This window comes from Stylophora pistillata, chromosome 3 (genome assembly GCF_964205215.1).
Source record: "Stylophora pistillata chromosome 3, jaStyPist1.2, whole genome shotgun sequence".
NCBI classification, from domain to species: domain Eukaryota; kingdom Metazoa; phylum Cnidaria; class Anthozoa; order Scleractinia; family Pocilloporidae; genus Stylophora; species Stylophora pistillata.
The window spans coordinates 18,541,273-18,554,618 of record NC_142521.1 but is presented as its reverse complement, the minus strand read 5'-3'; the positions used below and the strand labels follow the sequence as shown (position 1 = coordinate 18,554,618).

Sequence of the window (13,346 nt, the reverse complement as noted above, 5' to 3'; positions counted from 1 at the left end):
TTTTCTATATTTCTCCGAATCAGGACAAAACCATCACAATTGATAAAAACAAACTCATGTCTATTTTATTCTAGGTATACGTTCATAATTAGAATTCACGTTCTCGGAAAAGGTTACTGAAATAACGGCTCGAATGCCATTTTTCTACGAATGTTTGGGTAACTGCGTAATCAGGCTTGAAACTTGTCTTCATTGTCCTTCTAAGAAACCTATCACCTCTGCATCTTCTTCGGGAGTCAGCTTTCTTCGCAGAAAATCGGCGAAATAGATTGTAACTCGAGTCGGCGTGGGAGAGCTGAGCGTCCATTTTTCAAATGTTTGGGTTGCTACGTAAACGGGGCATTCTGACTTTCTGAGAAACCACCCATGTGTCCTATTCAGGTATCGAGTTTCTTCGCAGTAATTGGCGACGCAAACAGTCATTGCCAATCTGAAGCTTGTGTCTGAAGCAAGAGGATATTTTAAGGACCTCAAAACGCTGAGAAAACGAAGGTATGCTAATAACCCACGAACTAGTAACATTGAAATTGTAAAAACGACTTGACAATTTCGAATTTTCGACTCTCGCTAAGGAGATAATGCGAATCAATAAACACTGAAGCATATGACTTGCATGCATGCAATGAATGGACACGGGGCGGAGAGTGATTCAAATCAATGAAGCAAAATTTCTTGTTCAGAAAATGAAAATGCTATTTTATTTTCGCTAAAAGGAAGTCTATTGGTGTACACGGACTTTTACAACTCCGTAGTCCTTGCATATTTAAAGAATTACGCTCTGGGGGAACGTTCTATATGATCTCCCGGATCATGGACAGTCAACTCGTTGTAAAAACCTAGCAAAGGAGTCCGAAAAGAAGCCTCATTCAATTTGATGTCCATAGCTTCTGCGCGATTCCGCAGTTACTACGAAAGGGTGCAATGAAAAATATCATATTTCGGGTCTGCTAAAACTGATCCGTTTTCAGAACCTCGTTTCTTCATTTGCTGACAAGTTAGTCGGGCTAGAGTTGGAGATCAAGTTTTGTGTCATACAGAAGTGATCTTCGTAGTAAATCAACCTACCGACAGCAAAATGAGCAATTCAATTCGATCAACGAGTGTAAACAATAAAGATTTCCGTTTGCGACAGCATGAAATATCTCCAATTTCCGGGAACTTGAAGTCATTTTCTACGTTCCTTTAAGATTTGACCTGTGGGTTACGTTTATATAGCCACTTCTCCTACAACGATGGTAGATGTGAAAGCGCGGTGTCCACAAGGCGATAGTTACCAGTGAAATACGTTATTCAGTATTAATGTGAAGTCTTTCCGCGAATTTTGATATCACTGCAAAAATGCCACTTAATTTTCAACTAGACTTTTTACCGCTTGCTTGTTCTTTGGAGTCTTTCAGAGGCCTTTTTCTTACAAGCAATCAAAACCTAAAAATAATAAAATCACTTAAATCAATAAAGGTCAAGAATTTGGAATCTGCATCTCAGCTCATCGAACTCGAAAAATGTTTTCAACTTGTAACTACCATAAAAATTATTAGGACCTTAAGTTTTGTCAGAAAATATATATATATATTTTTAAAATGTGGCCCCGATAATGGTATTATAAAAATTCACAGTCTCCATCCAACTTGGTACTTTTTTCCAAGATAGAACGCAAGTTAACATGATTTTACAAACTAACTTTCAGCAGCAAAAGGTGCTTCCGAAGGAGTGAGGTGTTCCTATTGTAACCTGTGTACCTTAAATAATCAATAATTGGACATTTGTTGATAATATCATCGAGGAAACAATTAAAAAGATAACAAAATTTAAATTGCTTTGGAGGGCTATTTGATTTTAAAATTTTGAATATCTTTTTGGTGCCATTGAACCGACCAATGTATTTGATATCATTATATCTTTTGAGGGTATTAATAGAGTTAATAGACAACACAGATTCATGTGACCACATCAAAGCGTCAGCTCAGGCAATAACTCGTCATTTCAACTGAACCACAGGTGAGAAGTCCTCAAGCCCAGGGACAGACCAGTGAAAAAGTCATGCAGCAGACATCGCCTAACCAGCAACAGACAGTATTTGGAGCACAGCCTCCCATGGGACAACAAGGCTATGTCCCTGCTGGACAACCTGTACCATTTGTTCCAGCCCCAGGTGTCCCTGTCAATCAAGCTGGAGGAGGGCAGATTGAGAGACCCTATTTGAAAAGCGGGCTAAGTTTCTCGAGATTTGCGGAAATTGTAAGTAGTTAGAGAATATGGATGGGGGGGTTTTAACGGATGTTCATGGATTGTTTGAGTTTTCGATTTGAAACTTTGCTCAATTTGTTTGTTTTCTTGATTTTTCAAATGCAATGAAAGTATAAAGAAATATAAATAAAAGAGAAGTCCTACCATTCTATACTTTTCCTACCCAACTCTTCAGTTTAGTATTATAGTTTGGATTTCTGTTTCGACACTTTGCCTTCTTAGTATTTTTGGCCAACAAATTTTTCTTCTATTCAGTTTTTATACGTTTGAATTTATCACTTACTAACATTCTTGGAAATTTAGTGTTACGTTGGTTTATTTAAAGATGATGAAATGCACATGACCCACAACTGTATTGTTGACGAGTATTGTATCGATCCTTACAAATTAATTAAGGTCGCACATCAGGAGACCCTCATTCTAAATTATAATGAATTAGAAAGCCTCACTGAAACACCACTTGTGGTACTATCTTGCCTTTCTCTGGCTTTGTACCAAGAATCAAAAGAGGAGGTTAGCATAATCATTGAGAGGCGTACATTTTCCTCTCATGCAGTTCGTCTTGTTAATCGCCTGGCCATGCGGTGCCGTTTACGCAAACCGAACTCTCGGTTTGGATGGTCGAGCAACAGCCTTTGCAGGGATCACCACGTTTTGTTGGGTGATGGTGATAATCATGCAGATTGTGTTTTTAGTTGGCATCAACAAAGACCAGCGATATTTCAGGACACCATCAACTTCCACATTGATAGTGAGTATAAAAACTTATTAATTATGATAACTAATGAATGCGATACTCATACAAGGCCGTTTTCAAGATGCCCAAAGACTCTCTCTGAAAACGGGTGTCTATGTAAAGCGTGCTCTGAAAGGTACTGAGACGAAAAGCAGCCTTATTCTTGCGAAATCGATACAAATCATTTCACAACAAAGTTTTTTCATTCTTGGCTTTTGAAGCTCGGAGTGGTCTTTTAAGTCACTGATCGGGTAAAGGGACATTTTTTAGCGCTATCTAGCAAAATTCAGCCACTAGAAAATTGATATTAATTTGAGTGAGATTAAAATCACAACAGCTTAGAACTTTGAAGGAACATTTGGCCAACTAAAAAATTACCAAGAAATGCTCTTGTATATCAAATGACAGAGAATTAGCACGAATTCAATTACTATTCAAGGCTGAACATTTGACTTTCTCAAATGCACAAAATACACCCAGCTAGTCACTCGGCAGATATATTTCCTTCCGTCTATTCAAGATGTCTGACTCTTTCTTAAGCTTCTGCACCTTGGAAAACGAGGTTGTGAGGCTGTAATTTCTCCGCGTTCAGGCGGCAGACGGCATGTTTTTGCTCTCTCATCGTTGTTACTGACAACAAAGTGTTCAAAACCAATTTATTTTCAGCTCTAACTAATCAAAAACCGTCATTTCTTCTTTCTCGTAGGTTTTAACTGTGCAAGTCCTTATGACGATACTACTCTTTGCTTGTACTACAAGCCTAACAATGCGCGGCATCGACTTGTATAAAGCTAACATAGCTTACAGTGATCGATACGGTGAAAGCAAACCCTTTGACGTAAACAATCTTCTGCTCCTTGGTGCGTTGGTACGTTATTTTACTTTTGACCCTAAATTTGCTGTTACCACCGTCTTGAGGAATGGAGGCAGTAGTGAATTCGTGGGGTGGGGTGGGTCCAGGGATCTTGACCTCTCTTCCCCCGCCCACCCTATCAGACCTGTTGATTTTTCTAACTTGACTGAAACTGACGATAAAAGGATGTTATTTTACCACTAAATATGAAGCAGCTAAGATTTGCATGTCTTGAAATATTTCTTAGCTTGTTCAGGCCTTAGTGCGTGGATGGAAATATGCTCTTGTAGTAATAAATTGGCCATCAATTTAAAACGATTTATTCTATAAGTACACCTGCGCAAGCATAGCAGGCGGTAGAATCACAGCAAGCCCAATTGAAAAGAAAAAAAAATGATCTTTCATGAAGTTTTGCTCTCTTAATTTTACAGGTCTTTGGTGTGTTGGCATGTTTCTTCTTCATGGAAGACATCCCACTACTGACAAAGATGTACAGATTGCAAAGAGCAAAGGAAATTGCTGCGGCAGATAATACTCAGTAGCCTTTTATTGACCTGTAGCTGCAGTTATTTGGATCAGCTACAGCGCAGCCAGTTCGCTAAATTTCTAGAAAATAGCTTTGTTTGCACGTGCGTCAATCTTTAGCTTTGATTAATTTTTCGTAGTTAGCTGCATAAAAGGCGTCATGTTGAAACGACCCTGTATCAACTTAGCTCGTTTTGACTTGTCCCTTATTAATATTCGACAATTATCATGATTATTCTTATTCCCTTGATTGCTTTACTTAAGTATGACAAGCATGTATAACAGGCTTTATCAGAGTAAAACTGTGACACTAATCATACTAAAAAAGTGAAGATCGTAAAAGACATTTAATCGTAGTGAGTTTCACATAGAGTACTATGTTTATACATCGTTGGTTGACCCGGCCCCCCCTGGTTGAAATAAAAATTGTAGTATTAACTATGATAAAAGTGTTACCGAACCGTCGATGGTTAGCCTTCGTAAGAGACATATCACGGTAAATTACCACGATGCTACAAATCAGTCGTGACACCTTATTATCGATTTTTGCTATTCGATATTAGTTTTCACCCTTTTATTGTCCTTTGGTGGCTTAACAATGGAAAGGAAAAAAACTAAAGGTGAAGTCTGTATTCGAGCCAAGCGTCCCCCCCCCCTCGTCGGAGTTTATCCCACTTTTTCCTAAGCATGAAGCGACTGGGAGTATATCTAGTATTACTACTCCCCCCTGGATGGGATGGTGGGATGTTGATAAGGTTACCTCACCTCCCCTCCCCTCCCGTCAGCATTTCATCAGACTTCCCTGAGCATTCACTAGTACCTATCTATGCTGGAGAGAGACTGTGAGAGTAAAGTGCTTTGCAAAACAACAATTAGTCCCTCGATCCACGTAGCTTTCCAGTGAGGCTCAGAAAATTAAAAAAAAAAAAAAAATTCCCAGAAATCCTTCTTACTGTTCTCGGAAAGGCTATCTTTTCACCGAATGTATTTTTCTTTTTAAGGCCCTTAAAATTTGAGGATGGTCCGAACATTTTTATGAAATCCACACCTTATCTGTTGATCTTTAAAATTAACTTTTACAACCCATTTAAAAAAAGAATTACATAATTTGTCTGTTACATTTGTATGCCGTGTTCGAAATTTGCCCCAGCACTTCTACTAAATTCATTGGACAGATGTTGGAATAGAGAAAACAATTGCGAAGCTGGAAAGCAAGTCACCAGTCAAAATACTACATACATAAGCATGAAATCATCCTATAATCGAAGACCACAAAGAAAATCGAACAACTTTTTATCGAAATCGTCTAAACTTCCTCCAAAATTCAATTCGTGCAAGGAAATATATCAGCTTAAGCCACTAATGCAATTACCTCCGCATTGTGCATTGAAGACTTCAGAACCAAAAAAAAAAATAGGGTCTCTTTGAAATGGTTAGATTGCTTTATATTCATTGATAATTCTCAAGAATTATCGAATGCAGTCTATAATAAAAGCAAGTTGCGTCAAACGTAACGGTTAACGGTTTCAATAGCGTGAAAGGTCGCACATTTGTACATGTACGTATTGCAGACCTAAATTTTCTGTCACTCTGGTTTAGAGATGAAATCTTATACAAATAATATTATGTTCATCTGCTTTTCCACGAAAGCAGTCAAGACATATGTAGCTGCACCTACCCTTTAGGACTGACAGTCTCTGCTATCAGCGCGAGGGAAAAGAGCGGTACTGAGAGGGAAAATTCTTGAATCGTACAATTTATATCCTCAAGAAAGAAAAGTATACGTTCCCCTTACTTCTATAGAGGTCTAGACACGTAGACGATCTCCCTGCACTCAAAGGTACTGTTAATTTTTCGGTTGCTGTAACGACAGGCCGTATCTATGAGCCCATACCATTTCCTAGTAATTTTCATCGAGTAGTAGTATAATTAATGCACAATTTTTATGTAGTGCTAAATGTCATCATAATCCAAACGTTTTCGGAAAGTCTATCGACCTTTAGGCTGTTTACTTGTTAAGTAAATTGTTTTCTCCATAATTTAGGTCTTTTGGTTTTACAGCCTTTTCAGGCGCCTTTTATTTGCAAAGTGTAATCACTAATACTGAAAAATGTCGGGAAATACCTGTGGAAAGGGCAAAACGAGTTGCCTCAAAAGTCCTTTAAATTGCTCATCCACGAAACCAAATTTTCAGTGATAGATGTCAAGCATTTGTCACGAATGTGCAACTTGGAAATATTTTAATTCACTACGATGAGGATTCAAACCTCAGACTTTTCGATCTGTTCAGTTGCTGTTGGATCATCGTCCAGCTATAAGCTACAGACAAATTAATTTTCAGTATCAACTGGGATGAAAATGTAAATTGGCCACCGTAAAGAATTTCTAAGGCTAGCGTTTCGAGCGTTAGAACTCTTTCGAGTCGAAGCGCCGGAATGTAAAGAGTTCTTAAAGCTGACGTGACGATCGAGTGTAAACCCTTCGTCAAAGCGACAGGCAACCAACGTACTGGAAGCTATAAAAGTCATATGCTACAAACGTGACAAATTTCCTACATATACCGCTAGAATCTGTTGGATCCTGAGAGTGACCTATTTGAATAAATCATACGTTTTGTATCTTGGTATTTCGCATGAGAACTGTTTATTTGAGAATGTGAATTTGAGCTGATCGATGTTTCCTCTCTTCAACCTTTCCGAGAAAGCTAATCCAATTTCTTGAAAGGAACAAAGCTCTAAAAGCCATTCAGTCGTCAAGAGATATCTTCAGGAAAGAAAAATTTTCAGTTCCCCTTGCTTTTATAGAGGTTTAAAGACGCGGACGATAACTCTGCACTCCGCAAAGGTACTATTAATTTTCGGTAGCATCTCAGTCTAGATGAGCCACCTCATTTCTAGGTAATTTTCATCGATCTGTGATATAGTTAATGTACAATTTTCATGCTTTGCTTAATGTTATCGAAGTAAGTACGTTTTCGGAAAGTCAATCAACTTTTAGGCTACACACAATTAAGTTAGTGAATTGTTTCTCCATAATTAAGATCTTACGGTTTTACAGCCTTTTCGGGCGCCTTTTATCTGCAAAATGTAATTGCTGATAAATACAGTTGTAAAAAAACCTGGGGAAAGAGCGAATCCTAAAACTCGATCATCAAAAGCCGAATTTTAGCGATAAATGGCGAGCATTTGTTACGAGATGCCATTGGGAATTATCTTATTTCACCGCATGAGGATTCGGACCTCGAACCATCCAGACAGTTTCCTCGTCAAATCATCGACCGACTAGCCTACAGACAAATTGGTTTTATCGTCTGAATTGATAATATCGCAAAGAGCTTCTAAAGCTAACGTTTCGAGCGGTTTAGCTCTTCAACAGAGCGAATGTAAAGAGCTTTTATAGCTAATGTTTCGATGATAGGCTGCATCTCTAGATGAGCCACGCCATTTCCTAATACTTTCCATCGATCAGTGATATATTTGTAAGCATTGCTAAATGTTATCATTGTTAATACGTTTTCGGAATATATCAACCTATAGGCTGCGCAAAGGTAAGTCTATTGTTTTTACACAATTTAGGTCTCATTCATGGTCTAACAGTCTTTTTAGGCGGCGTAATTGCCGATAAATACTATTGGGAAAGATCAATCCTGGCGATGAAGATCCAAACCTCAAACCTTCCAACCGATTTCGTCGTCGGATCACCGACCAACTAAGCCACAGACAAATTGGTTTTATCAACTGATATGCATTTTATCAACTTATGTAAATTGGCCACCGTAAAAAGTGACGTTTCGAGCCTAAGCCCTTCGTCAAAGCGACAACCTTACCTACTGGCAGCTAGCGCTAATTAATTCATAGGCCATGTAAAAATGTGACATGAATCCTACATACTGCTACAGTCTATATCTTTTTCGTCGAAAGTGTCTCATGAGGTATGGTAAAATGAGACTGATCGTATATACATTTGGCATCCTGGTGTATCATGAGAGACCTGTTTATATTGCGAATGTGGGCTGATGTTTCGTCGCTTTCAGGCTTTCCAAGGAAGCCAATCCAATTTCTTCATAGGAACAAAGCCTTATGGTCAATTAACTGTCAAGAAAAAGGTGAAAACGACAAGAAATTTCCATTTTCTTAACCCTTTCTGTCCAGAAATAAGCTTTTATAATTCTTAAGTATGATTCTCGATCACACAGTTTGAATCAGGGTGAGTTAGTAAGACAGCATTTATAACAAATGACTAAGAAGTGTGAGCAAACAACTCAGCTGGAAAGAAAACATGGCGAAGAAGCCTTTTAAATCCAAGGCCTGAAAGAGGAGTTGCTGCTGGTAATTTATGTGTTCTTCTTGATATCTGCGTTCACCAGAAAGCACTGAACTTCTTACATCGTTGCCTAGAGCCAGCAGTAGGGCATTCACAGTCTTCTCTGCTGAAGTTCAATAAATAAACCTTCTAAATCTTAAGATCTGATTCCAAATTCTCTCTTCAAGATTCTAATATTGAGTGGTAGTTGTAACCGTGAAGATTCATCTAAAACGTTCACACACTGATCCACTCTTGGAAAATTATTCACTCTTGGAAAAACTATTCCTTGTATAGTGATATGTAAAATAATATATTGTAAGGGGAAGTGGCATGTCAATCTCATTTGAAGTCGAAAGGTTGCCACAGAACCAATCATTTACCCATATTTTCGGACTGATAAAACTTTATTTCGAAACACAGCCTTTTTTTGTCAGGCTTAGTTCACTGTGGTTGATTAGATTTATAGGAATTGTTTCCTTTAACAGAGAAACGAGAACGCTTGGAAAAATGAACCAAACTTCTGGGACCCAGGCTTTCCCTTATCAGCAACCTGTTGGCCAGGTCCCTCCAGGTCAATTCCAGCCCGTGTTTGTCCAGGCCCAGGCCTCTCCTGGACAGTATGTTCAACAACCGGTTGGACAGGTTGGACAACCTCAGGTACAACCGGTTCAGCCAGCAGCAGCGCCAGCCGTGCCAAAGACTACTGCTTACTGGCAAAGTGCCTTGATTGCAGAGAGAGTGGTTGAGTTTGTGAGTAGTTGTTCTTCAGTCCACAAATGGTTTTCACAATAAACTACCGATTTGTTATAAGAAAGATCGCTTCTTGAGCCTGCTCCTTTGAAGCATAATCGAAACAGTTCTGTGAACAATTTTTAAATTTAACACTTCAGGCTTAGTGAGCATCAGGTACTGCAACAAACCTACGCTTTAACTTGTTGTTATAACACTTCTAATACAGTTTAATTTTTTTGTTACAGCTTTTCCTGTCAGCTGCCTGGATATCGATTGTTAGATATACCAATGGAAGTGGAATTACTAATGGAAGAGTGAATTTTTTTAAGGGAATCACAGTGTTCTGCTGGATCGTGTCCATTGTGTTTCAAATTGGGTTTGTTTTTGGCTTCAACCACATCAAGCGCCTCTTTTCGCAACCATCACTCTTGACAACTATCGTAAGTTTTGAATCTGACAGCGATCTTCGCAGTAGTGCGCACAGTTATCGTAAGTTTATCGTTGGTGAAAATAAATTTAACATTTGAGACCATTTAACAGACTCGCATGGCTGAGGAAGAGAGTCGCAAGAATCAGCAGGGAGCATTGATACTCCTCTAAAATAAAATGACACCCTCCTTGTATTTCATCAGACTTTCCTCAAGAGTTTGTATGCAAGACCATGAATAGGAATGGAGGGTGAAGTAGAAATCTCATTTTTCAGCCTTGGTTTTGCCAAAATCTAATTTCGCAGCCAATTTTTGGTCCAAATCTTGCTCCAACTGCATTTTTTGTACATCCTTCACCTGGAACTCAGATGAAATTTATATTTTCATTAAAAAACAAATCAAATGTCCGTTCGTCGTGTAACCACTACAGACCCAGCTCTGTACATGCGCATGAACTAGAGATGATTCAAAATGGCAGATTGCTATGAGAGGGTAGAGAAATTTGACAGAATTACTGACAGGAGCCACATCACACTTTGTGTGCGTCTTGAAAATTTATCATAAATGTTTTTGTGTTCATCATTCGCAATTCATTTTGGTGTTCTCCAACTTTGATAAATCTTGTTCCTTACTCGTTTATCGTCGGGACTTGCCTACCCCTGACAAGGGATTATTCAACAGTTTGAACCAAACTGCCCCAACGAACCTCCTCTCCCTTCCCCCAAAAATACTTATAGGATTACAATTATAATGACATTGAAAATGATGACAATGACTGTGACTATGATTATGACGATGACAATGATGACAATGACGTCAACGATGACGATGACAATGATGACGTCAACGATGACGATGACAATGATGACGACGATAACGATGACTGTGAAGTGATGACGATGATGAGGAGGATGAAAATGATGATAATAATAGAAATAACAAAGTTCTGTCATTTGTCCTGTGATATAGTTCAAGTACTTCTGAAACTATTAGGTTCAGTTTTTCTGTTTTTCTCTACAGTGCTTCATTGTGCATATCGTTCTAACCATCTTACTGGTGGCTTGCACAGTAAACCTCGTGTTTCATGCGCATGAAGTGTCCAAGATGTACGACTTCCTGCCTCTGCTTATAAGGACCAACCTTGATGAACTCTACTTGGCTCTGGTAATCTGAAAATGGCAGCCTATCTTTAAGGCCTTAATATGTGTCATAGGAAACGGAGTCTACGACTATGTCATAGGGCTCTTTTATCATTACAGAGATAATAAGCGTATGAAGAGAGTGCCTAGCCGTGCAAATTACTCATTAATGGTAGAATGTTTTGAATACTTAAAGCCAAATTACCTAATTGTAAAATAGAAACAGCCGGCTTATAAGGGCATAGAGGGTTTTCCTTCGAGGAGTAAAAAATGTGGAATTTTCTTTTCTTAAACCTCATTTCTTTTCCTAAACCTTAACCTCGACCTGAATTTAAGATTTTCTTCCTTTTTTGACAGATTTTTGGTTTCCTGGCCTGCTTTTCTTTCTTTGAAACCGTTCGATTGTTCTTCAAAATGATCGTTACACAGAGAGGAGAGGAAGCCACTGACAACACTGCACAAACGGCTCAGGAGCTTGGTACCCAGCCTTCTACCATACAACCCAAAACTGAGATTTGAACAAGGAAAGGAAACCTTTATCTAGCTTACAAGATATACCAGTGTGTTGTATTTTAAACCTAGCTACCGTTAGAAATGTCTGGCTACGATTCGGTTAAAATGACGAAGTATCTTACTCCATTTAGCTATTTTCCTTTTTTTTGCAACGTTAGCTTCGGTGTTTTTGTAGTTTACACCACGTGAAATGTTATGACGGGATCGCGTGTGCTTTAAGTTAGAAAAACCGACACATTTCTCCCCTCATATATTTTAGTTAGTTTTTTGTACTAAACCACACCTAACAAGTATACTCATTTTCAACTTACTGACTTATGTATGTACCCAGTCACTTTATGTGAACCGAAAAAAATAAAGTTTGTTCCTGGTCAGAGAGCTTCTGACCTAAACTGCAACACCGTTGTCTTCACATTTGATTTAGGAAGGGGAATACTAGTCTTCTATTTAAGAAAATTGTTCTAACGAGGGATTTTCGAACCAGATGTTTCTGTTGTAATTCGCGTTTAGCTTCGACTTGATCTGCTACAAAGGGGACCAATCTCTTAAAAAAAAAAAAAAAAAAGTCATTTAAGTTGATCTCTGGGGAATCCACTAGTGAATAGGGGACACGGCTATTTGTGGAGACAGGAATCCTAATTAAAACTTCAACTTCGGAGAACATGTAAGGAAATTCGAGTAAACTGGGGAAATAAAGAAAGGTGGGAGAACATGAACTTAGATGTGGTATACTTTCTAAAGCCTCCCACTGTGATAACGCTTGACTCTTCCAGTCTATCGTTGGATTTTTGAACCAAAAGTGTTGTGATCCACTTAGGTATAAAGACCATTCTGAGATTCAAAAACAGATTAAAGTCGACATCATTTTTCCTGTCTTTTCATCCTCCAGCGATTACACCCCAATAATTTGTCTGTCTATCATAAAATCAACCCCGCAATATGGGCTGTTTCGATAAAAAAATTTATACTGAGCTAAATCACTATAAAACATACCTTACAGTGTCAATATTAACTTTACTTTCATTGTCAGCATCACACTCTATTTTAACAGATATTTTAAAGTATCTAAAACTTACGAGACACCTGCTACAAACGCACAATTAGCACACACTTCCACTTAGTCTTTCTAGACCTTGATGTCTCGTTACTTCAAACACTTTCAAACTGGCAGAGTACTTAACATTTCAAGAAAATCCTGGCAAACTCATAAACAATTGTTTGCTCTATCAGTCACCCATGCTTTAGGCAGACAAAAAATTAGTTTCTGTTATGTAAAATATATGCTACTGAAATTTCTGTTTAAGTATACATACATACGTATATGTGCACGATCCTCGCAGTAGAGAATGCTATTTATGCAATAGCGAAAATCAGACCAGAAAAAAAATCAGGCCTGTACGGGATTCGAACCACTGACCTCTGCGATACTAGTGCAGCGCTCTACTAATTGAGCTAACAAGCCAAATAGGAGCAGGCCGTTAAGTTGATTCGTAATAAACCCGTGATGATAAATCAAATACGATGAATATATGAAGTTCATATATTTTGAACTGCGGTTATAGATACGTATGATGCACGATCCTCGCAGTAGAGATTTTTTTTTTTCAGGTCTGATTTTCGCTATTGCATAAATAGCGTTCTCTACTGCGAGGATCGTGCATCATACGTATCTATAACCACAGTTCAAAATATATGAACTTCATATATTCAACGTACCATACATACATACATAACCTTTATTAACGTGTCTAGTCGTTCTAGTGCCCGCAGGCACTAATTGGGGACATCCTAAAACTACATTACATCATTAAAACAAATTAATAAATACTCTAAAACTAATATACTTGTCTAATTAATGGCACTAATTG

At 38.3% G+C, this 13,346-nt stretch overlaps 2 protein-coding genes across 3 annotated transcripts; both read left to right on the top strand.

Moving 5' to 3' along the window:
- Nucleotides 1-337: 337 nt before the first annotated feature.
- On the top strand, nt 338-4,810 carry LOC111346157 (uncharacterized). Its single transcript, XM_022953463.2, has 5 exons — nt 338-492; nt 1,999-2,238; nt 2,804-2,998; nt 3,690-3,851; nt 4,268-4,810. Exons 2-5 carry the CDS (start codon nt 2,041-2,043, stop codon nt 4,376-4,378), a joined length of 666 nt encoding a protein of 221 aa, XP_022809198.2. The 5' UTR covers nt 338-492; nt 1,999-2,040; the 3' UTR covers nt 4,379-4,810.
- Nucleotides 4,811-5,992: 1,182 nt separating this feature from the next.
- LOC111346154 (uncharacterized) lies at nt 5,993-11,876 on the top strand. 2 transcript variants are annotated; one of them, XM_088754039.1, is made up of 5 exons: nt 5,993-6,201; nt 9,152-9,416; nt 9,644-9,838; nt 10,847-10,990; nt 11,323-11,876. In XM_088754039.1, the coding sequence occupies exons 2-5, from the start codon at nt 9,174-9,176 to the stop codon at nt 11,482-11,484; spliced, it is 744 nt and encodes a 247-aa protein (XP_088610165.1). In that variant the 5' UTR covers nt 5,993-6,201; nt 9,152-9,173; the 3' UTR covers nt 11,485-11,876. The 2 variants fall into 2 exon arrangements, with proteins under 2 accessions (XP_088610165.1, XP_088610166.1); XM_088754040.1 differs by lacking the exon at nt 5,993-6,201 and adding an exon at nt 6,952-7,205.
- Nucleotides 11,877-13,346: the final 1,470 nt, after the last annotated feature.